Source organism: Mesocricetus auratus, unplaced genomic scaffold, assembly GCF_017639785.1.
Source record: "Mesocricetus auratus isolate SY011 unplaced genomic scaffold, BCM_Maur_2.0 Super-Scaffold_100004, whole genome shotgun sequence".
Lineage (NCBI taxonomy): Eukaryota > Metazoa > Chordata > Mammalia > Rodentia > Cricetidae > Mesocricetus > Mesocricetus auratus.
The window spans coordinates 31,436,389-31,462,886 of NW_024429189.1; the positions used below are offsets into that span (position 1 = coordinate 31,436,389).

Sequence of the window (26,498 nt, forward strand, 5' to 3'; positions counted from 1 at the left end):
CATCCTATCAGAAATTACTGCCTTAACAAACTGAAAAGAATAAAAGGCATAATTGTATGTATTTCTAATCCATTAAAAACAAGTAAGAGATGAATTAACGTTTATATTTTGGAAAGATTGTCATTATTTTCCTTTTGACACACTAACTTTTGTTATCATGTTCCATTTCCTAGAAAATTTTACATACAATTTCCACATGGAGATTTATACAAGATTGTCTATTCATTCTTACTGAAATCATCTTTCTTAGGTTCAATTGTCCGTGATACTTAAACAACTGAGAGGTGCACTAGAAGGATTAGAGTCAGGATAAAGGATCTGTCACATGTCTTGTCTTACCATGTATACTATCATTTAAGTGATAAAAACCTAGAGATGTCTGGTGTCAAGTAGGGTACAGATGTGTTTGCCAGTCTGACTGCATTTGAACCTCAGATTCTAGTCAAGTTAACTGCCATCTCTTGTCTTCTAAAAGACCTATCCTGCCTTGTGGCACTGGAGCAAGTAACAGTTTTTTCTCTGACATACTTTTTAAATTTTATTATTATTATTACTATTATATTTTAGCTAAGAGTTATTCATTACCATGAAATTTACAGTATGTCAGTTTATATAGGTTGATTCTTGACTAACAGCATTTCATTTCAAATAACTGCTATGTTTAGGGAAAGGTGCTGTCTTACCAGCCTGAAGGCCTGAGTTTGGATCATTGCCAGCAATATGAAAAGTTGGGTATTGTGAAGGGATAAGAGGATCCCTGGGATTCAGTGGCCAGCAAGTCTAGTCAAATTCAAATCAGTGATGCTGTTTCATTGAGAGAGTTGTCTTAAGAATAACACACAATGTCATATGCTTGTCTCAAAAAACAAGATAAAGAAGTATCTAGAAAGAAACCTGATTCTCATCCTCTGGCCTCTACAGGCATACCCTCCTCCACCCCCCCCCACACCCGTACACATAAGTGATACAATTTAAAATTTTCTTTAAGTACATTGTTTGCAACTTTTAAGGATACAATGCAAAAACACAGGTTCAGTTTACAGAAACTCTGAGCAGAAACAGATGGGAATGGAAATCCGTATTTTTTGTACATGATTCTTACTCAGGTGACCTTGGAGATACACTCAAAGAGACACTCCAGCTAGAAAGCTGACTCAGAGGTTAAGAGCACTGGTTGTTCCTACAGAGGTCCCGAGTTCAATTCCCAGTAACCACGTGGTGGCTCACAACCATCTGTAATGAGATCTGGTGCCCTCTTCTGGCGTACAGACATACATGCAGGAAGAACACTGTGTATATAATAAATACATCTTTTATTGTTGTCTTTTAAAGAGAGAGACTCTTGGGTTTACAAAGTCTAAACTCACTTGTGAGGAGGGGCTGAAACTCCGGTCAGTCTTAATGGATGCTCTGGGGTGACTTGTTCTCAGCAGACGGAGAACGGGTCTCTGGTACTCTGCTCCTGCAGTCACCATGCTGTAGGCTGGAGGGACCACTGTGGTTTGTTTCTGCAGGAGCTGTAAGATGGTCTGGATGTCCGTTGTCATTTGGGATTCCAGTCTGCAAGACATGCAGAAAGGGGAAAGATAGTCTTAAATAGTCATGATTTGTGAGAAAGCATCAGCTCTGCCAACAAACAGAACTAAGAGCTGCCGTGAGCAGGAGAGACAGAAGAGGGCAGGGAGACTCCTGTCCAACCCTTTCTGGAGAATTCATCACTGAATCGGATCACCGACTTCTTATGCACGTACTAACAGAAAAACAGGGGGCGTGCACTTTATTTCTACTTAACTTTATTGATTTTAAAATATAAAATACATCTAGAATATTATGATCAATAATTACCTGACTTTGATGAGGGTTTTACTCAACTATTTATGAACTGTTTTTTTTCTTCCCCTTCAAAGGAGTAATACATTTCATTTGTTTTAAAAAATTGTTTATTTTTAGTGCAATGGTGTTTTGGTTGCGTGTATGTCTGTATGAGGATGTCAGATCCCCTAGAACTGGAGTTAAGGACAGCTAGGAGCTGCCATGTAGGTGCTGGGCATTGGACCTGGGTATTCTGGAAGAGCATCAAGTGCTCTTAGCTGCTGAGCCATCTCTCCAGCCCCAGTAACAAATTTCTTTACAGCATTGCAGGAAAACTTACAAAATTTGTATTTTTACTATGTGCTGGCTCGTCTTACGTCAACTTGACACAAACTAAAGTTATCTGAAAGGAGGGAACGGCAACGGAGAAAATGCCTCCATGAGATTGGTTGTACAGCTTGTTCTTAATCAGTGATTGATGGGGGAGGGCCAATCAAATTGTGGGTGGTGGGGCTGGAGAGATGGCTCAGAGGTTAAGAGCACTGACTCCTCTTCCAGAGGCCCTGAGTTCAATTCCCAGCAACCACATGGTGGCTCACAACCATCTATAGTGAGATCTGATGCCCTCTTCTGGTGTGCAGACATACATGGAGGCAGGATGTTGTATTCATAATTAATAAATAAATCTTTAAAAAATTGTGGGTGGTGCCATCCCTGGGCTGGTGGTCCTGGTTTCTATATGAAAGCAGGCTAAGCAAGGCAGTAAGCAGCACTCCTCCATGGCCTCTGTATCAGCTCCTGCCTCCAGGTTTCAGCCCTGCTTGAATTCCTGCCATGACTTCCTTTGATGATGAACCCTGATGTGAAAGTGTAAGCTGAATAAACCCTCCCCTTCCCAAGATGCTTTGGTCATGGTGTTTTCTCAAAGAGGCAGTGACCCTGACTAAGACACACTATTTTACCTTGCCTCTCTCCTCTTCAAAGTAAGTTCTATATGTGACTCATCATGCTTTCTTTTCTTTATCTTTTTATTTTATTTTTTAATGCTTCTTGCCGTCTGAACATTAAATTCCTTTTCCTGTCTGTGGTTCAAAGCTATGGTATTTAAGAGACAGAACAAACTTCAAGTTTACTTGCTTCTTTGACCCATCCGGCTTGCACAATGTTCAAACAACCATTGCTTTCTCCAAAGCTCACAAGCAGTCAACCACTCATTTTAAAATAAATTTCAAGAGAAAACAGCAAAATGCAATTGGTTTGTGCAAGCTCCAAAGGAAGCTCCAATTCCCCAAACTCTAAAAGACAGCCCAAAATATCCAGAGCTTAATCTGGACTGTGGGAGCATTTCTGACAGATAAAAGCCAGCATTCTTCAGCATCTTGTGAAACCAGCCCTCACCTGCTAAAGGAGTAAACTCCCCTTAACCTCTGGCAGAAGGAACATCTGGCTCTCCATTGACATATATAGCTCTGGCACCTATCGGTATATAAAGGTAGCTTCAGGCTCCCGCAGCCCCTACTCACAAGTACTTGGTTATATATCTCAAAGTCCTGCTAACACCTCTCACCTGTCCTGTACCCTAACCCCACTCCAGCTGATGGGCTTCCCTCTCCCCAGCCACTCATCTTTCTTATGTAACTCAGTGACTCTCACTACTCAGGCCCCCTGTTAGCCCCTTTGCTCATCTCCCTGCTCTTGCAGATAGCCCTGGACATGTCCATTCTGCTGCTCTGAACACTTCCAGCTGCCCCTGTCTGTTTCCTGTCTCAGAACAAAACAGGACAAAAGCCCTACCCCTTTAATCATGCCGTGGAGTATTCACAGCAGCAGTTGCTTTCCTGCGCTCCCTCACCTACATCTGGTGCCGAAACAGAATGATTCCCCTGTGTGGACAGCTTAAGATAAGGGATTTCGTGGGCGTAAGAACAAAATTTGGACCATATGCTTTTTAGAGATTTTTTTTGAGTTATAATATTTGTGCTTATGATTTACCATTGAATTAAAAGAGACAGAGAGCAGTACATCTTAGAACTATTTGCCCAATTAAATAAACATATTTATGGAAATTAGCTTTGATTTTTAAGAAAGCAAAATCTGGGAAACATTAGAAAAGCTATATATTAGTTTTAACTTTAATTTTGAGAGAGCATCTCTCTGTGTAGGGAGGCTGGGCTAGCTTAGCACTTGCTTGTCAAGTCTTTGGAGCTAATGAATGGAATTACAGGTGTGCCAGACAATAGGTTCTTTTTACCCTTTAATATTAACATTAAAAATCTTTCTTTTTAATTATAATATATCCTTATAGGTTTTCTTTCATTCATGAATATAACGAAAAAGAGAGTGCCTTAGTATCCTTTATGCCAATAGTTTATAAAATATATCTGATTGTGTCACATGTATGTCACAGCTTCACACTGAAAATGAAAAAAATAACAATTATCAACTAGTAGATGCCTAAATGTCTTATGTAATTGTGGTACAAATTAAATAGGACAGAATGATTATTTTGTTGTTATGAATCAATTTTTCATCTCTCACTTTAAGGTTCAATGAAAATTTTATTTCCACCAATAATTCTTCCCTTATTTAACACATTCAGAATTATTTTGTGATGGGACAAGACAGGACAGAGGTCTTGTATTCTAGCTGAGGCCATCTCAGGTTTAACTAGAATTTGATCTCCTTGATGGAAATCCCATGGAAAACCACCCAACTTTGTTCTAGGAACCCAAGATCAGGATGTGCTAGCCAACTTAGTTTCTATTAAACTGCCTGTTTGTGAGGAACCCCTTCCAGCTAACCTTACCAGCTTCTGTTAAACTGCTTGTTTCTGCAAAGCCCTCCTGCAGCTGCCAGTGGGATTCCAGGATGTGCCATCTGCCTCTAAAACTCCCTGTATTCTGGACAGTAGGGGCCACACCAAGGTCTCCCAAACACTTGAATGTGGTCCCAGCTGACTTGAATAAAGACTTTCAATTAGCTCTATGCTGTGTCTCGGTGGATCATGTTTGGTGAACTCCCCATAACAATTTCTCTTTCCCCTGAGCCCTGAAATAAAATTCTAAATTCAAAGTTCTTCATGAATATTTGTACAGGTTTATCTTATCCATGACAGGATTACATAATGCCCTGTACTATCGTTTCCAAGATGCACTACTGAATGTAAAATGACTTATCTGTGGATACTGGAATAAGAGCCTCATTAACAAGACAGAGTCAAGATGATGATGTTTGAGCCCAGTTAATCCTTTGTTAAACAGAAACAGTCTTTGAGGAAAAAAAATCTCTTTATAATAGGTTCTATTTAAATAATGTGTGTGGCAGACACATCCACAGAAAGGTAGGGCTTCAGCACCTATGTGCCCTATAATTGCAGTCTGTTGCTGTGAGTGAAACTTCTCGCATGAGGACATCATGGAAGGTCAAGTAGCTGGTGTAGAGTGAGACTAGACACCATCTGTGTTAATACGACTTGCATAAGTCTGTAACTATCTCTATCAACCTGACTCAGTTGTTTGTTGCAACGAAATTTCACCTAAGAGAAATGAGACTGGGTCAAGAGCTAGGTTTATCAACACAGGAATAGCTACAAATCAGCTCATCTGAACAGCTTCCTAATCAAACTTCACCCAATCTTGCTAAATCTAACTTCTCTTTTCACCTGAATCCCAAAGCATTATGCTGAGAATTTTGTTCAGTGCTATTTTTTTTTTAATTTTTATGGCTTGGATATAAATCATATCTCCTGAGAGTGTATTTGTTGAAGGGTTAGTCTCAGGACGGTTAACTCAAGCAGGGAGAAGTGATTGGATCACAAGGATTCTGGCCTAATCACTATACTAGCCCATGGGAGGATTCATAATTTGAAGGCACTAGTAGAAAGCAATGGAAACCTTCATATTTGGGGCCAAGTTGGAGGAAGTGCATCACTGAGGGTGTGTCCATGGGGGGATGTATCCTATTCTAGTTAGTCTCCTCGATGTTTCCTGGGTGCCATGAGATAAGCTGTGCCCACCATGTTTTCCTTCCATCATGCTCTTCCTCATCACACCGCCCAACAAGCCACAGAAGAGGACATCTGAAACCGCAATCCAACGTAAAACTTGCCTCCTTTGATATTATTCCTCTAGCATATTGATCACAGCCTGGAAAATTTAGCACAGTTTCCTTCCTTAAAGACCCAGACTCAAATCCCTGTAAACATTGTACCTCACAGTGCCCTTTCTGAGACTTGATGCACGTGACTATCCCTCTGGCTCCTTCCCTATGCTATTTTTAACACTTTACAAAATAATTCTTTTGCTTTTGTGGTTAAAATATAATTACATCATTTTGCCTTGCCCTTCCTCCCTCCAAACCTTCCCATATACTTTTTACTTTCTTTCAAATTCATGGCCTCGTTTTCATTAGTTGTTGTCACATAAATATATACATATTAGGTATATACATATATTCCTAAATATATAAGTACAATCTTGTATATATGCTTTCAAGACTTTAAAAAAATGAGTTAGATGATTGATATTTGGATTGGGCATTTCAGCAAAGAAGGGTATTGGTAATAAATGTCTGCACAATGCATAATATTTATTTTCATGTTATGGCTAGAGTGTATTTGCTAAATTAGAATGGAGTCTTTTAAGAATAAATAAAGTATTTTGAAAGAATTACAGAGAGCTAAACTGAAGTCCCATTTTTCTTTGTTGTTAAAACACAAAATAACCCTGTTTTAGATTTTTGTTTGTTTCTATAGCATAAAGTTGTAGAAAAATAATAGTTTTACTGAGAGATCTGTTACCCATCAGGCATGATGTTAGGTAGGAGGGAACTATGAGAGCACCATCATGAATGATAATTGAATGTGATTTCATTATTGACAGGACACGTGTGAGGACCAGAGCTTGGATTCCCAGAACCCACATAAAAAGCTGGGCAGATGTGGCTGCCATCAGTAATTCCAGAACTCAGGGGACAGAGAAGGGAGGTACCCAGATAACCCTGGATAGCTATGATAGCAAACAGACAAGTTCTGAGTTCAGCTGAGAAACTCTGAGTGAATAAATAGGTTAGAAACTAGTCAAGATAAACACCGAGTTAGTATCAACTTTGAACCTCTACACATGCACACATATGTACACAAGCATAACTCTCACATGTGCATCCTCACACATTACATATATGCACATATGCATATCATATAAACACTTAAAAAAGTGAAGGACATGGATAATAAATCATAACACTAAATGAAGCAGTACTAAATGTCATGGTAGTGGAAGGCAGACACATTGCTTTGTGTGTTCTGCAATGGAAAAGCCAACAAGTTTTACATTTTTTAGGTCATCTTATTTGTGTTCCTTAGTCTAGCAGTATTGGTTATCCCTGGTAGTGTGTTAAAATGTGGACTCTGCAAATTCCAGACCTACTGTCCTATAATTGTGTTTCTACAGTTTTCCTAGTGATCGGAGTTACGTTAAAGCTTGAGAAGTTCTGCTATGCGATCAAGCATTTGTAATTTCCTCAAGTATTTATATATCTAGGCACACTAAATAAATATTTAAGAATACTTATGTAAAGCTTCAAGCCTGTATGTACCTTAATTGGCCATTAATGCTGGAGGAAAAAAGAGGTTGCAGCAAGCACCACTTAAGTATATTATTTGTATTTATTCTGATTATATTTTAAATTTAATATTTGCATTTGACAACAGTATAAGAATTCACAGATCTGCATTTGTCAATGCAGACATGTCAACCAGGGCAGATTCAACTCTCAGAAGAGTTCTAGGACTCTCACTCTGCAGAGTAGTGTCTGATTCAGATTGACCTTTTCAATTTTGTTTTCTATGTATTTTACTTTGCAGAACAAATTGGAAAAGGGGCTGTTGGAGGTTGAATGCAATGAAAGCATCACATATTGAACTTTGAAATCGGCTAAGAAGACTTATGCCATAACACATTGGTGAAGATATCAGAAATAATTAAAAATTAGTCAAGAAGTACGACTAATTGTGGTAACAATTCAAAACATGTTCAGAAGTGCTCGAAGATTCTGGCAGCAGGTCAAACAAGACTTAATCCTATTTTTATCAGTGTAAAAAATATATAAAATATGCTAATATAAGAGAAAGCAATGTTATTACTAATGGGTGATTAAATTCAAATGTGTTCTAGATGTAAACACTTAAAGTTTCTATTTTCAGTTCTAGGACACAATGAAAACAATTTTTTTGTTTTTTGTGTTTTTTTTTTTCAAGACAGGGTTTCTCTGTGTAGCTTTGGAGCCTGTCCTGGCACTGGCTCTGTAGCCCAGGCTGGCCTCAAATTCACAGAGATCCACCTGCCTCTGCCTCCCAAGTGCTGGGATTAAAGGCGTGTGCCACCAACACCCGGCTGAAAACAAATGGTTTTTAGTAATCTTTATATGGTGATTTTAGTCTCAAAGATGGGTACAAACCTAGAAATGTATTCAAAACAAAAGAGTTACAGTAAAACAGATAAAGTAAAATGACAGTTAAGTATTACCTAGCTATACACATGTTCTCCGTTTTGTACAGCATGTACAAATAGACTTTATTTTTTAAGTTCTGCATCTAGAAGAATTTGTATTTGTACTAGTCATGTATAATTTTTTCTTGTTTTTATTCTTTAAATGACACAATATAACAATTAAAGACTTAGCATTTATATTGTATTGTGGTTTATGGTAATACAGAGATGATTTAAAGTACGCAGGAGGATTATGTGAAGGTTACATTGAAATGATGTCATTCTGTATAAAACATTGAGCATATATGGACTTTGGTACCTAAGTGATATCCTGGAACCAATTCTTTGTAGATACCAAGATATGAGTGTAAAAGAGCAATGTCGCTGATAGGTATGGAAAACTTGATTCTAGGAATGTTTAAACAACTTCATCCAGACAGATTATAAACAGTTTAGTAAACATAGTTGATATTCACCTATGCTAACCAATACTACACACTATATTGGTATTGAGCTAATGTCAGCAGTGTCGTTAGCATCATTTACTTACTTGCTTTTCCAAGAACGACTGCTACTACCGGTATAGACAAAATAAATACAATTAAGCATAGGTAATAAGTAAATTATATTAGCTACTTTCTCATGGCTGTGATCAAATACTCAACAAGAAGTATCATGAAGAACTGGAGGTTTATTGTGGCTCAGAGTTTGAGGTACAGCCCATCATGGAAAGGAGGACATGGCAGAAAGAATGGCTCTCAGCTGTTGACAGCAGGAGCATGAAGGTGCTTGCCCACATCTGGGTAGATCAGGAAGCAGAGGTAGGTCAGGAAGTATGCTGGGTGATAAATTACATAACCTACCCACAATGACTCACTTCTTGCAGCTAAACTCCACCTAAAAAGTTTCTGCACCCCGATAAGCCTCTCCGATGACACAGTAATCCAAATCAGACCAAATCAAATGAATTAGAAAAAGCCCAAGTTTAATGGACACAATGCTCCCAGATGGCTTTCCAGTCCCCCAGAGAGGAGACAGAAAAGAGAGACCAGAAAACACTGTGCTTTTTTTCCGGTGGTGGGGGAGCAGTTTAAATGTCCAGTGGGAGTGGTCTTGAGCATCTCAGTGGGAGGGATCATCATTTGGTGGGCTTTCTGAGATGCAGCAGGGTTTGGAGAGAGACAGGGGAGTGGGCTTGCGTGGAACTTCCACCAGAACATTCCAGACTCTTTGGGTACATAGATGCCAGGGGCTGGGGGGAAGCTTCCACCAGAACACCACCTCGTAAAGGTTATACAACTTCTGAAATAGCCTTGCTTGCTGGAGATCAAGTGTTCAGCAAAAGCTTAGGGAGGGAGCAGGCCACATCCAGATTCTTTTATAACCAAGTAATTTATGTCGTATGGATACAAGTCATAGACATACTGAGTATAGAAGAGTATGCCAGTAGTCTGGACAAAATACAGTCAGGCACACACATTAGTTACGTAATACCAACGTGTGTGAAAGAGTGAATGGAAATGTGATATGACAAGAAGATGGACAGTTATGAAAGAAGTGGAAAGAACTAACTGTCCTGGCAGCTCTGGGTTGATAACTTTCTCCCTAAATTAAGGCAACTTTTTAATTGCACTTGATGTACTCTTATTGTGTTATTGTGGCTCCAAGAGTGCTTTCTTCACAAAAGCCCAGTGAATCTTGAGACTGTAGAAAAGCAGTCTCTAACTAAAGAGTAACAGCTATGGCATGGTGTGGTAGGCCTTTCATCAAAGACAGAGCTAGCAGATGCTGTCTATACAGCAGTTTAGTTTTTGTCTGTGGGTCTATCTAGGGAAATCTCAACTCTGGTTCTTGTGTCCACTCTACAGACAGGGAAGATAGAGGTGTCAGAGAGGAGCAAGTTGGATCATCAGGTTACAGGTAGCATGACTTTTCCCAAAGATTACAGGAAATATATTAATTACTCACTTTTGCCTCTCTTTTAATAAATCCTGCTATGGCCTTTGAGGTGCTTGCCTTATAGTGTACTTGAAGGTCAACACTATATAACAAGTTTCCACATACGCTCAGAGCAGCTATCAGAGACTTTATTTTTGTAAAATTTTCTTGGAGGCAGAGTCTCACTATGTAGCCCTGGCTTGACTGGAACTCACTACATAGATCAACCAGGGTCAGAACTCAACAGACTTGCTTGTCTCTCCTAGATGTTTTCGACCAGTTTAACTTTAAAGAACCAATACAGGCTTGAATGAAGTGTTACCTCTTTCCCCACACTAAGATTATTTCTCATATTATATTTGTCCAGATCAAGGAAAGGGGAGGGGAGGGAGTGTCACATCTTTAGCTTGTGATGTTTTAAAAACATTAAATTAACATTTTTGAAAAGTTGACTTAATACTCATTTTCAAAAAAATGTCACAGCTCAGGACTAATTTAGGAACAACAACTAAATAACATACAAGTATTAAAAGAAGGAGATTGTCAGTTAAGAAGTGAAATGTAAATTATTTTCAAGGCAAAAGGAGTTTTAAAGGTAACCAGCGCAGATGATATACAAATGGAGCCATAAGCAAAAGTCGGGTGTTTGATGGCAAAAGAATCCTAAATTTAGAGCAATTTACATAAATGAATTCCTCTTTTGCTTCAAGTACTCATTTACCTGTTAAGTTGTTCTTGAAGTAAATCTAACCTTTGTTCCACTTCCCCATAGGTGAGGTCACTTTCAGTCTCAGAGATCCCCCAGGCAGCTCTCTGAAGTCCTGAGGGACTGCTTTCTTCAGGTTGAGCCGGAGCAGGCTCTCTTTCCCAGCTATGTGCCTCAGTGATATCTGTGAGAGAGGGCAAGACAGATGTCAGCTTCTATGGAAGTCCCTTTGTCTTAACAACACAAAGACGCCTGCAAAGCAGACTAGGAGGATCTCCAGGCATAAGAGAAGACCTAGATAACCACAGGATTTCAAGGACATGACAACCACCATCTCCAATTTGTAGCAGAATTTTAGCCTTAACCTGCCTATCTTACTTACCTCCTCCATTCATTTTCATAGGATTCAAATTCTGTTACAGGGCATGAGATTTTTTTTTCCAGGTTATGATTTTTTTCCCCATCTTTTTGTCAGTGCCTAGAAGGTATGATGAGCAAATTCAAATTGATCAAACAGCCATGATTTTATACCATTCAATTTGGGAGAAAATAGCAAGTTTTGTTTGCAATGCTTTTCCCAAAATGTAAGATTGCTAGAGCCCCTACCCTCAAGGTAACTTTCATATATTGTGGCTCTGCTTAATCCCAAACAGAAGGTCAAGAGGGATGTGTGTCTTCAGGGTGTTTTCCTTAGACCTACATAGATCAGTGCTGAGCCAAGGAGCCACAGTCTCTAGGAGTTGAGAAGCCTTAAAGGTGCCCTGCTGCTGTTCCAAGCTTTCAAATTCCTTAAAGTTCCTTTGCACTTTATTTAAGGTAATCACATTGCTTTCTAGAATTTTCTTCTTGTGAATCTTTTATTATAAACATTTTATGTTAACATGCTTTAAAACAAACCTCTTACATGTTCAATTCTACTTTTCTGCTGTACCAGGTGTTAAATTCCCGAGTTTGCTAAGCATGAGGAACTGAAGACAAAGGCTGTGACCCTGAAGAATTCTACTGGGAATGTTCGTGATCATTTTTCATGTAATGATTCATTTTATGAACCTCTTTTAGTACCGTTTCTCTTAAAATCTTCAAATGCATGCTACTGTCTTCCTCATTTTTATCAAGACTTTCAATGCTCTGAACCCACTTTCATCTACAAGGTAAGAAAATAAAACCAGTGAAGAAATGCAACTGGACTTGGGAGATTCTCAGCAATAAAGAAAAGCAAATTTATTCCTCCATGGGAGAGCTGGTGGGAGGAAAGATGTATCTCAAATGGGTCTTCACTTCCCCACGGAAGTAGCTTTGGGTTATAGGATGTGGTTTAGGTTCGATGAACATTTTAAAAGAAAGCCTTGACAAGTATCTATGATTAAACGGCAAGGAAAATTATTACATAAAGATATGGAATTTACATCCTCAGCTATTTAAAAAAAAAGGACTGAGTGTAACTAAATTGGGCAGGATTAGCTATGATTCTAGAAATAGGGTACGGAGCTGTGAGACTTCCTTTCCTATGGTTTCTCTGAAAGCACACTGGGGGATGTGTTGACTCCCCCTTTCTGAGAAGATGACAAAAAAAAAAACCCTATTCTTTTTCCATGGGTTTTTCTCTCCCTATCTTTTATCACTGAATGCACAGAAAAGTCTCTAATGATGTGCTTTTTATTTCTATCTCAGTAGGGGAGGCTATAAGGAAGAAAGAAATTAACATAACCAAAGACAGCATGAGAAAAACAAGGCCAGGTTCCTTGTTTTCTTGTTTTGTGGAAAGGGCTAAGAGACCTCAGAGACTTCTCTGTGACATCCAGAGAAGGCACCCTATTATATCATCTTTAGCCTGCAGGATCTTGGTGTTCAGTGTTTATCCAAGTGTCAGTGTATCACTTACTTTCATATTTTACCAGACAGGAAGAGATGTGAATACAAACATCAGACTACAGATTTTCACTGAGACGTATGATATGTTGTTCACAGGCATTTGGACCAATTTAAAATGCAAAACCACAACACAGTGTCTCAATAAACTAGATTTTCTGCTCTGTGTTGGTGACACCAAATCAGAGCACTCACAAGGGGCTTGGAGATGCCAGGGACTGTGCTCCTCTTGTTTCCCTAAGCCAGTTCTTTGTAGGGACATTTCTCACCAGAGATTGAGAGGCTATGCAATGTCCTCATGAGCTTTGTGCCAAGTAACCTCATAGAATTTCTGCCTCCGCTTAACAGCCCCCTCATTTTACAATCATGTAACACATTGATTTTTAAATGACACTGGTGAATCACATGTGGTAAATTATGGAGGATAGTATTTATCTTTGATGCTTAAGAAAAAGATTATCTTAGCAGAAACGAATAAAATGTGTACTGTAAGATTGAGGCTTCCTTGATTACAACTTAATTTTTAATTGAAATTTAGACATATGTGATTAATTTGTTTTAATGGCAGAATGAAAAATAAAGAGTTCAAAGGGGGAAACCCTGGTTAGTCATCTTAATCAAATGAGCATCCTTGTAGACACTTTCTAAAAATAGCTCAGACAGTATCTGCACTGGTTGCCTTGGAAAATGTTGCCATAGCTGCAAGACACATTTCTGCAAATGGATGAACAGAGGGTAAACCTTCATTTTCAGAGTTCACAGTTGCACGAGAGTCTATACTTGACCTCAGCATTAGGAAGGCCAGAGTCAATTTAATTCTTTTCTTTTTAAAGTTTTCCTTAAATGAGCCCTTTCTAGGGATGACAAGTCTCAGAACACAAGGCAATGAAATTACGTCTTGGTAATGAAACTAAACTGTCAGAATCCAGCTATTTGATCTGCAATTGTTATACCTTCACTTATATATTGGAAGTTTGTTACTGATACACAGCACTAAGTTTCTGGGGAATGATCTCTTCAGTGAATCAAGTTTTTAAATTCTTCATTGGTTCATTATATTGATTAGTCATGTTAAGTGCATGTCATCTTGACTGAAGTTTTATATCATCAATTCATTTGTCAATAGACATGCACATTTAGGTATGTATTCTCAAGATAACCATTCATGGCTTGAATGTGAATTACATTATGAATTTTTGAAAACATAGATATTTGGAGACATTAAGATTGTCAGAAAATATAATTTGTTGGGTAACAGGGAAGAGTTAATTAAAAGTTGGAAGAAGAAAAATTACAAAATGAAGGGCATTTGAATTTACTGTCAGGGGAATCATTATGAAGTCAAATAAAGGGCTAGAGAGATGGCTCAGAGATTAAGAGCACTGACTACTCTTCCAGAGGTCCTGAGTTCAATTCCCAGCAACCACATGGTGGCTTACAACCATCTACAATTCAATCTGGTGCCCTCTTCTGGCATGTAGGTAGAACACTGTATATGTAATAAATAAATAAATAAATCTAAAAAAAAACTTTAAAAAAAGCCAAATAAAATCTCAAAAATATCTTTAATGACTTGTCACTTGAGAGCCTAATATGCAAGGGGAAAACATGTTTTTGCAAAAATCTTCATAAAATCATTTTGTACATAGTAGATATTGTCCAGTCAGTTCACAGAACTTAGACTTCAAGGATACAACCTGTTTCCTATTTTTAGTACTACCCAGAATCCATTTTCATAAATAACTAAAATGGGACATTTGATAATCACATCTAATATTCTATTCTTCCACTGTGATGAATGAGATACTATTTCCATGGACTTCATCAAGATTTTAGGTTGTCTAGAGGACATTTGCATATATTCTTAGCTTATTGCTGTGTGAAATCATGACTAAAGCTGATATAACACGTTAGGGAAAGGAACTCTGGGAAATTGGAAAGCCTAACTAACTTGTACTCAACAATACTTTGTTGTTGGACATTCCTGTGGAATGATGGTGATGGCAAGTAGAGAATACCTTATCAGTGACATACTTTTCTGTCCTCACAGCAAAACATCCTGGGATGTCCGGAGTACTCTGTTACCATCTTCTGATGTTTCATGATACTGTCTATTAAAAAATGTATTTTTATACATTTTATATGTGTGTGTGTTGCTTGTCTGCATGGGTAGCACATGTATATAGAAGCCAGAAAAGGACACTGCATCCTCTGGAACTGGAGTCACACGCATTCATGTACCCCTTGGATGTGGGAACTGGGAACCAAGCCAAGGTCTCCTGCAAGAGCAGCAAATCCTCTTAACTACTGAGCCATCTCTCCAGCTCCATGGGATGCCTTTTTAATTTTCACATTAAAATTATATAAGGAAATAGTTGGAAAATAAAACCTAGTAAAAAAATATTAAGTAGTCTTTAGGACTCAATCCTAGGAAATTTTACTTACAGATTACATTGTTTAACAATCATAATCAGTTGGTTAGATAGCATTATTTTTTACCTTAAAGATTGAATAAATTGGACCCTGGGGTTGGTCAGATCATTTACCAAACTCATACAGGATGGCAGAGCTATTTTTATAATCCAAGTAGTCTGACCCAGGTCTCCAAGTTCACTTAAACAGTGAGATCTAGATAGATATATAGATCTGGTATATTCTTCCCTGTAGCAATTTAATTGTTTTCTATCTTTTACATAAAACCTGAAAAATAAAGCGTACTGCTCAGCTTTTGTGTATTTTCTACAGCAAATCCTGTATATTTGTTATTCCTTTCTGGGGAGATGTGAAATAAGAATGTTCTTAAGACTGCTTTATTTCAAGATATTCCCTTTCATTGTAATTCACAGGAAAACACAATTCTGTTTGGTTTACATTGTGTTATGATTGGATGGAGCTTCCATATTATACAGTTATTAAGGTTGAAGTTAAGAATTGGTACAGAGGGTGAATACAAAAACAAACAAACTGATTTGTTAGCTCTCAGTAAATAGCCCCTGACCCTGTCTTGCTGTAACCAACAAGCTGCCAACAGTGCTGTGTTGAGTCTTATACTAATTCTGATTGGCCATAAAAATCCCCAAACCTAAAATTTTGGGGGAACACTATTGCAGAATTATGCAAACTCTATATGCATGATTTTCGATCTTAAAGACATTTTATGAATTGAAAGGGTTAGTGTTTATTAATCCTGAAATTGGCCAGAAAAACCAGTTCCACGATTTTGGCCAAATTTATGCAAGCTTTTATTACAAATATTAAATACTGACCAAGATGAAACTTGACCAGGACTGTCACCTGACCATCGACTTTCCAGGGTAAGTGGCTTCGACACACGCGTTTGGTGGAGCTTACAAGGGCAAAACCCTTAGGCCACAGTTCTTTCCCATGAAGCTTTGTTGTTATTTTCCAAGAACTACAATTCTCAGAATCCTCGGAAGTCACCTGGTCTTTGGGAAGGTGGGGGTTTACAGGTTAGCTTTGGGTCCAATATCAGAAGAACCTGGTTTTGTGCAGCTCTTAGTTTTTGAAAAGCAATCGTTTCCGGAGGTGGTGGCACAGCACTTAGGAGGCAGAGGCAGGCGGATTTCTGTGAGTTGGAGGCCAGCCTGGTTTACAAAGTGATTTTTCAGGACTGCCAGGACTGTTCCACAGAGAAACCCTGTCTCGAAAAACAAACACAAATAAAACAAAAGCAAGCAAGCAAACAAACAAAAAAGAAAAAAGGGAAAGAAAAACAGTCGTTTCCCATCTAGCCATGAGAAGAGACCTCTGAAGCTTAGTTACCTCTGCAAGAGTGACTTCTTTTATCCGTGTGAATTCTTCCCGAGGGGGGCATAGTTTCTTCACCGTGGAGTCGGGTTGCTTTTACTTTTCTTGGAGTAGAGTCTACTGTTCTCAGGAAGAGTGGCTTTTGTTCATCATCGATGGAGGAGATGAACGATGACGATCTGCTTTTCCTGTCTTCAAAGTGCTTCTTGGAACTGTGATAACGTCTTATTGTATCTGTAGAATCGTCGGGATCGTTTGCGCTGTTTTCTTTGCTAAAATCTATCAAAGAGAAGTAGGTTTCATAGTAAACAGCCAAATGTAGAACTTCTTGCACATTATACCAAATGGCTATAGGTAAACTACCTTTTACTTATGGAAAAGTGCAGTTGTGTGGAGATTTCTAAATTCAAGCTTACCTTCATGAAGTAAATTATTCGTTTCAAAATTAAAAGAAAACAAGCAAGAGTGAGTTAGTTTATGTAGGAAAGAAATGATATTAAAACTAAAAATTACACACAGTCAAGTCTTATTTAGTTTTAAAATCAGGCATATTATCTCTTGAGGAAAATGGAGAGACTAGGGAAAATGTGTCCTAATTCTAAAATATCACCACTATACAGCTTGTTATATTTTTAACCTTTATGCCGCATCATCTGTGACAATCATTCACACATTGTAAAGGTCAAAGCTGGAAACCACTTCAGTAAAGTCAGGCAGGCTGAGTTTCCACCTTAGCTCAGTAAATGGCCTTGACATTCCAGGGAGTTTGGTTGTGTATCACATTGCAAAGTATATAAAGCTTAAATACAGTAATTGAGGTGAGTTTCTTTACCTAATTACACCAAGACTACTGATGCATATTGACTGCTTCATAGAGAAATGTCAGGATAATTTGAGCTCAGAAGGTTGTGTTAGAATATTTCAGCAAGAAAAACTCAGAAACAAATCTTAGAACTTGTTTCTATTAGTGTCCTGGGGAGAGAGTGCAATTCTCCATCTGCTCCCTGCTAATAACCAACCAACAAAACTCCAAGAGGTATATCATTTTCTAGAGAAACTTTGAAGACAGTGTCCCCATCCACTCTGTGCCTGATGTGCTCATTTTGTTATTTATAGAAGGCCAGATGAACAGATTTAAGGCCACTCCAGAGAAACTTCCAACTGCTTTTCAAAATTCCCATATGGCAATGAAGTGAAACAAAGATACTCTTTCCCAACAACTTATAATTTGAAACAAAAAAAAAAAAAAAACATTAAAAGCTAGAAAGTACCTCAAGGTAAAAATGGTCAGTGTTTAAAACAATCTTCAACCCCCAAAGTATATACAGTCTGTCAGTTTAAGCCTGGCAATTGCACAGAATCTAATGTATGCTCTTAAGATAGCACACTTGTTCAGTGGTTCCATCGTTGCAGCCAACACTGTAGACCCTTTGGTTATCAAGCAGTACAGTGAGGACCCCCGCTGTGAGATTTGCATGTTGCCACTCAACCACCAATCCAATTGTGGCTATTCAGATCTGCACATACAAATGTCCCTTTCCCAGTATCATTGGCCCAACTCTCAAACCTCCTGACTTTGGCCTTCCCATCTTTCTCTATTTTTTTTTTAAATCTTGTCCCATGAAGAGCCTTGGGAAAACACCATCAACAGTCTCCCCCTTTTGAGCATATCACTTCAATCCTCAAAATACAAAAGTTACCAAATTTATTTTAGTAAGTTTGAGAAAAGAATAAAAACTTAACTTTCCTCAGTTTTCACCACATTTTCACTGCCCTGGTTTCCAATCCTAACTAAGCACTTTTGCATTTAATAGTCTGGATGGAGTAGTATTTGAATCAATTCAAGCTTCCCCATCCTCTCAATATCGACTTCCTTTTAACTATATTATGGAGTCTTTCCTAGAGGAACCAAATTGAAAGTAAACTAGCCATAGATTCATGTGCCTCTCATTCAAGTGTGAGTAATTATAGTCAATACATACCACAGATTAATAAGCTACTCTGTCCCATCTGATTTATACTTGTCTGTAAATTTTTAAATCCCCCCACATAGGTTGTCTCAGCAGTTAAGAGTATTTGCTGATCTTTCAAAGGACCCAGGTTTGGTTCCCAGCACTCAAAGGGTAGCTCACAACCATCTGTAACTCTGGCTCTACAGATCTAACACCTTTTTCTGACTAGTGTTGGCACAGGGCACACACATGGTACACATACATGCAGGCAAATGCTTGTGCACATACAATAAAATAAGTAAATCTTTAAAATATGAAATCTCTACAAATGTTCTGTCTCGCCTTCTATAAAGGCTCAGTATCAGCATACTAGCTCATGGTTTGATTTTAGTTGCTTAGATATAAGATATACTGGTAAACATGAATGAATTAAAGCAGGCTGGTTTCAACTTAGGAAAGGGACACAGACTGTGATGAGTAAAGAATTACTAATATTTAGCTCAATAGTCTAAAAATGTCAACTGTTTCATATATAGGTCTTTACCTCTTGTACCAGTTAATTTTTTTTCTTTTTAAGTCAGCTTGACACAAACTAGAGCCATCTGAATCTGAGAAGACGACTGGCCTGTGGGGAGTTTTCTAGTTTAATAATTGATACGGGAGGACCCTGCCCACTGTGAGAAGGCAAGCTGAGCAAGGCATGGAGAGCAAGCCAGTAGGCAGTGTCCTTCCATGCTTCGGGTTCCTGTTCCAAATTCCTGCTGTGTTACCTCTCCATGCCTCAGTGATGGACTCTCCACTGTAATCCAACTGAACACTTTCCTCTTTAAACTGGCCCAGCATTTTATCACAGAAATCCCCTTAGCGGGAAGTGCAGAGCAATGGATAATGAAATAAATAGAAAAAGTTTGATAGTCTTGAATGTTTCTGCATTCCCCTGGATTATGGCAGTCTGTGCAAACAGCTGCTTTCATGAAGCCTTCCCCCAAACAAGATTTTCTGTTTAATACTAGCTAAATTAAAACTTCATTTTCTATGATATAAAATGGAAATGGAAATGACAATCTACTTGTAGACTGAAAATAGAAACTGTCATGTTTAGTCTGGAAGCTGGCAGGTGTAATTCACGTGACTGAGCTGTTGAAATGCAATGATATTAGCCTTCAAGAACTAAATTTTGATGGCCTGTCCCATTTTTGCCTCTCTGTAGAGAAACTGAATTATTTGATAGCCTTTAAACAGTATCATAAAGTGTTTTTTCTTTCTGCGTAAGGTATTTCAGGCAAATATTGAAGATATGGAGATTACATTCTGAAACAGATCTGAGGAATTTTTTCTCAATGAAATGAGAAAACATAATCACACATTACTATCATTTTACAAAGAAGAATTATTTTCTGCGTGTTTAAGTATCAAACTTGCTTTCTGAATCAGATGATAGAATTTTTTTCCTCCCATTTCTATGGGTTGGCAATGCTTTTCCTTTTTTCTCAGAGGATATAATTTATTTCATGGCTTTTCTAGTAGCTAACTCTGTACCTTCAGAATGAATTCAAGTTAATGAAATTAAAGTTTTTGATGGAGTATCTGACCCAGCTGTCTTACAAATGATAATAGGAATAGCTTCCATGTCAAAAAGTCTGAGAATAAATACTTAAGCTCTCTCTGTCTTTTCCAAGTTCTTCCTTTCAGATTAATTACAACTTTTATTAGTCAGACCCAACAGGGAGACATAACTCTTGGTCAAAGAGAGACATTTAATGAGTTTTCTAGGCATTTGGGTTTTATGTTTCCCACTGGTGACAATTTGGAGGTAATATGAGTACTCTCCAGCCAGTTAGTTTAGGAAAACATTACATTGGGAACTTAAAGCCAGGAATACATTTCTTCACTTGCCACCAAGTTCTCTGGGCCCTCTGCAGCTTCTGAGGCTTAAAAGGGGGAGCCTAAAGTAGGTTTCCATACAAATACTGGATGAAACAGTCTTACAAACTAGAAGAAAGAAATGCTGCATTTGGGGAGATGTCACAGTTTTATTTAGGACAAGTAAGTTCTAAAGCTCTGTACTACAGCAAGATAACGACAGTTACCTGTAGAGTGCTTAATACTTAATAGAAGATCTTAATCATCCTTTGCACATGGAGGAGAGAAGTGATGGTTATGCTGAATAGCCGGGTTGTGTCAATGACCCTCCCCTCTTTCTCTCCCTCACCCCCCTCTGTCCACCCCCCCCATGTGCATGGATATCCAAATACTGAATTACGTACTACGGTTGTATGCAGCTTTTGCTTTTTAACCATGCTTCCAAAGATCTTGAAAAGAAAGGTTTCACATACATACCACTAAAATGGGTAATGCAAGTTATGTGACTATTTGTTAATGGGGGGGGTCTTTTATTAATTTGTTTATTTATTTATATAGATGTAGCCAGGCTGGCCTCACTCACTAGTTAGCCGAGGACTATCTTGAACAAATATTACTCTACCTCTCTTTCATGAGTGCTGGGATTATAGGCATACACCACAGTGACTGGAAACCATTTATTTTTGAGAAAGACAATCTGGAACCCAGACATCAGATTGTTTTGCCAATTTACTTAAAGGACTAATTTTTTAAAATATAGATTTATACCCTGCTTCACTCACAAAATAAGTTTAATGACGTTTGTATTTATTCCTTTAGTTACCTTCATTGATACTATTTTCTTTTGAGAAATGCTTTCAGAATTTACTGGATTCTAGCATGCAATATGAAACTACTAAACATATAAAGCAGTAATACCTACTGTTATCAGTAGAAAGGAAAGTTGTGATGTTCTCAAGGTGCTTGGATAGTGTTCCATGGAACCCTGAATTCATAACTTAAAATATCAGTCTCTTCTCCCTTGTTTTAATGTGGGACCATGGCCACTCAGTGGAAGGAAGGTAGAGTATCCTTCCAATGATTTCCCTACATCTGGTTGTCACGGGCACATCTTTTAACTTTTCATTTTTCTCTTGTGTTGTTCAAATATGTAGGTGCAGTTTTTCACTTTGTTATTGATAACAAGCTTTGTTGTGATTGCCATCAGCTGCGGGAGTCCTCTGATCTTGGGCAGCTGATTAATAGACTTGCAAAATGTATTTCTGTTTTAGAAACAACAGGTTTAGGATTCTGGGAGAACTTCTATTTGGCTAACAATGCTTATTTTATTTCTGGTTCCACATATTTTTCGGGTGAGACTTAATTGAGGCTATTTACTGTATCCTTTTATTTTTAACGTTTTGGAAAAGGCAGTAGGGAACACATCCATGAAGGAGGAGAAGAAGCAAAGGTAGGTACTTCTGCTGATTCCGAGTTGCAGCCGAGCTAGATCTGTCTTTGGGAGGGTGACACTTTCTGTTCCCCCTCCTTTGATAATGAATTAAGGTAACCTAGGATTTAGGTTAAAAATGCCCAGCAGTTCATTTTCCTAGAAATTCACAGTATCAGCAGGGATGGTATGCCATGGTTGTTTTCACATCAGCAGTTTCTAAATAGGAAAACCAATTAAAGCGTTCCCCCTTTCTAAATTATCCTTTACTTCCTGCTCACTATTTGCTACAAAAATGGAAAAGCAAGTTCTACACAATTCAGTGGAAATCTTTGTTTTTGCTGCTAATCAATAAAAAATGGTGTAATAAAAATGGAAAAGGATAGATAAAGAGACATTAGCTGTAATTCAGAAGTTTTTGTTTGTCTGTTAACTAGTGAAATTTTTTCTCTTTTTTTCTTGAAACAGACTTTTTAAAACTAAAAAAATGATTTAAATAAAGTACCTAAAAATTTAGTACACAACAGACACTCAATTATTGTTTTGTAAATGAATGTGTGATTGACTTATGTCTACAACATTTCTGCTGTTTCTCGATAATTAATTCCCTAATGGCCATTGATACTTCAATTATCTATTAGTGACTGCTTTTGTACATTCTGTCTACAGAAGGAGTTAAGCAGAACACTCCAATATTTGATCATGTAAGTTCTGTTGGTATATACACATATATGTATGTATGAATGCTTGGAGTATGGGATGCTACCTTATGTATACATACACACATATGTACCAACATACAACTTCATATTTTATAATATTGTATGTGTTTTACTTAATGTATACATCACAATATTTAAAAGAAGGATTCCCAAGACCCAATTCATCACTTCAGCATGCTTGAGAGTAAGCATAGTCCAACTTTGTATACCATTTAAGTGGAAGTAATTTTTCATTGTTTCCTTCATTAGTTTATTTTGCCCAGCCATCACAGTTTCCTAGGCAACAAACAACACCACTGAAGCATCATTTTTCTTCCTTGCTTTATGTAGCAAGAAGATTCTATCTCCAACTTGGAAACTCTAGCATCTCCATCTATGCTGACACTAGTCATAAGAGATCCTAACATTAAAGAAGGAATTATCCCAACCTTCATATTTGCTGTGACAATTCTTTCCTTTTGGAAAGTTGGTTTATTTCCTCAGAAGAAATCTGAAGATCTTGAAGACAAATTATCTACATCAACAAATTCCTTATGTTTAGCTCAACTTGGCAGAGATCCTGATCATTTTTTTTAAATATACTGTTTGTGCACACTAAGGTGGACACCTAAGAACTTTCAGGGTCTTGTTGACTAGGCAGTGGGAAATCAGGCAGAATTTTACCTCTGCCTGTTTCCTATCCACAGACTCTCCTTGTTCCTGGTGTCTCTGCTAGTTGATTTCCTGAGACATCAATGCTCTTGGAATTCTACCTCCAAGGATCTGTCTCATAGGAGCAGTGAGCTAACACTAAAATCATTGGTACTTTCTCTGGCATGCTTTTAGTTTATTCAGTCCTAGGTTGTTCACTATCAGAGAATTGTCTGGAAATTCTCTATTCTTGTACATTAACCTCTCCTATGTTTTTTTTTTCCCTTAGAAGACAATTTTATGTGACAAAATGTGGGATGACTGGTATCTAAAGAGCATTAGTCTAGGGTGACAACGGCCAAATTACTCTCAGCAAAATTTGCACTTGCTAGCAGCAGCCTGGAATCCCAAAGACTTTGGGAAAGGCTATGAAGCTCGGTATGATAGGAATTAATTGCAGTTTCACATTGTTGAACTCACGGTAATACACTGGCATGCTAGGGAACTTCAGAATGATACAAGGAGGCAAGTGTCTTGTTATCTGCACTTTATATAAAGTAGATCTCATAAACTAAGGCTGAGATGAAAGGGAATGCTTTCAACATCAATAGAAATGCCTGGATACATGAACACTGTGTGAATTGTGACACGATTTCAAAGTCTTATCGGAAGATGAAAACATGAGATTATTTGCCTGGAGAATGGGAAACTGAACAAGATTGAAAGAGGATTTAATAAATCTTCAACCCTATGAGGAACATTGCCAGGCTGTTCTTTATTTCCAGTGAGATAAAACCCAGAGATTAACATCAGGATGAGGAAGTTAGGTTAACTCTATGGAAAAACAGCTTGATGTCAATGGTACTGTTTTAGAAAACCCCACCAAGAAAATAAGGAAGGTAATTGCAGAAAAAAATGCCTATTTATGAGTAGTTTATGCAGTTGGTTAAATTATTCAATTATTGATATTAGATAACCAATATTTATCAGGCTTTTTAAAAAGGCATATAGAGTTTGGTAGATTAAAAAAAATCATGCAAAAAACCCAAGCACAGGGCAGGCTTTGACAATATCACAAGAGGAATGCATCTTGGAAATTCATAAGAAAATCCTTGTGCATTTAAAGTGATCAAGAAAATGCTCAGGTTAAACACATAACAAACCACAATTTTAGTGAGTGAAAAATAGTCTGATGGGGTTGTATGTGAATGTTTATTTGTGTTTGTATTTTTTAGGAAAGGGATGAAAATTTTGTTTCAAGGAATAACATGCAAGAACTTAGCAACAATGTTCACAAAAGAGAGGAGTTTCATTCACTAAAAATGAATAGCAAGCTAGTAGATGATATGTCCAAGGGAAAAATAATCCAACGAATAGAGTTAAGAAGAGAACTTGAAATAAAGAGACAAAAAGAAGTAAGAGAAAGGTTACTCAAATGCCATCCATTTGTGCTTGTCCTCCTTTTCCTCCTCCTTCCCATGGCTTCATCTGGTTTGAAAACTGCAATCCTCTTGCTTCAGCCTCTTGAGTACTAGGGTTATGGAAACATGTCATTCTGCCTGTCTCATTTATAATTTCAATAGATAATGCAGCATATATGGCAAGCACTGGAATCACTGAACCAGTATCTCCCACTTTTATGAAGTTTACAATTCACAGGTAGACAACACTGAGAAGTACTTTTGATGACTACAACTGAAAAAAAAAAGGCTTCAGAGGACATGAACCTCAGGGCAAAGATGCGGAACTGATGGGAGTAGTTAAGGGGATGATAATATGAGATAAAGATTCATATTGGCTTCTGTAGAAGCCAATCCTTTTAACAATACACAGAACAGGAGAATCTGTTTTCTCCAGTGATGAACCCTTGACAGATTATCAAATCCTAAGTAATTCCTAAACACATTTACATACCACCAATACTAAATAAATGCAATAGACTCTCTACTATGTATGTATGTATCCTCTTATCTAGTATCTATGTATCTATCTATCACCTCTTTTCTATGTAGCTGTATCTATATCTTATCTATGTCTTCATGTAACAATAATGAGGAAGAAATCATAAATTTGAGAAGTGGGGGCATGTGAAGAGTTGGGGTTGGAAGAAGGAGGAATAGAAATGCAAATAAAGCACTGTGTATGAAATGATCAAAATAAATCTTAAAAATTAATAACAGCACAAGTGAATATACAGAATGGGATTCCTTAGAAGAATTTAAATATATGGGTGACATAAATGTAATTGGATTCAGGAACAAAAAAACTCATCACTTGTCCAAGATGCAGAATAGATAAAAATAGAGTAAATTTTACATGGAAAATGAGTTAGTTCAAAAGCTGGTTTAGTATTCTAAGGGAACAGATGATGTTATCCAGGATCAGATTGTGGTTGTGGGGATGGAGATAAATGAACCAGTGGACACCTAGTTTTGGAAGAAGAGATGCCAGAGATAGTAGTAACAAGCCTTATTAGCACTAGAGTTTCTGCATAGCTCAAGAGAAGTTATGATCCTATGTTTTTGTGGAACTGAATTGCAATGTATGAGTATTTGCAAAGCAATAGATATGGAAAGGGAGCTGAATTTCAAGGAAACATTAGGAGACACCTTTGAGACCTTAAATAGATAGTTCAATAAAGAGTTGAATTCACAACACTGAAGCTCGTCTGGCCTGTGGTTTAAGATATTAATATGTACACCTTCCAAATGAGGACAGAACAAAATGAGAGGCAGTAGTGATAGTAATCAGATAAAGAGTGTATTACAAATAAAGAAAAGATGGTAGAATATATATTAAGAAACTTTGGGGACTTGGAGGAAAAGCTCAGTCCACAAAGCCCTTGTCTCACACACATGAAGACATGAGTTCAATCTCTATGACCCACATAAAAATGTTAAGATTGTGACATGTATACATATCCCAAAGAATGTGGAGGCAGAGGATCCTGGAGGCTCACTGGCCAGTCCATCGAATTTAATTGTGAGAACCAGGTCAGTGAGTCTCCATCTCAAAAGAAAAGGGAAGGACCCCTAAGGATGATGTCTGAGGTAGTTTTATGGCCTCTACACACATGTATGTAAATGTGCACAAGCATCCAAATACCATGTGAATATGTATGCATACACACACAACAAAACTCTAAGAAATAACAAATAAGATGAAAATGTGATATGAAGTTATCTTCAGAGAATTTGGGAGGGTAGAAGGAAAATAGGAAGAATGGAGAGCTACAGACACCAAGCAAAGAGTATTCAACAGGAAGAATTGATTCATAGTGTCAGGTGCTCCTGAGGCCAGATAGGAAAAGGCCAGATCAGA

The 26,498-nt window shown here is 37.7% G+C and overlaps 1 protein-coding gene across 4 annotated transcripts in view; it reads right to left on the bottom strand.

Moving 5' to 3' along the window:
- Kcnh7 (potassium voltage-gated channel subfamily H member 7) overlaps nt 1-26,498 on the bottom strand; it is a 470,424-nt gene that overhangs the window by 9,831 nt on the left and 434,095 nt on the right. For all 4 annotated transcript variants that reach the window (XM_040745458.1, XM_040745459.1, XM_040745457.1 and 1 more), the window contains 3 exons: nt 16,597-16,860; nt 10,960-11,128; nt 1,368-1,560 (listed from right to left, as the gene is read on the bottom strand). In XM_040745458.1, coding sequence (XP_040601392.1) covers nt 1,368-1,560; nt 10,960-11,128; nt 16,597-16,860 — 626 coding nt within the window. The remainder of the gene's footprint in view (nt 1-1,367; nt 1,561-10,959; nt 11,129-16,596; nt 16,861-26,498) is intronic.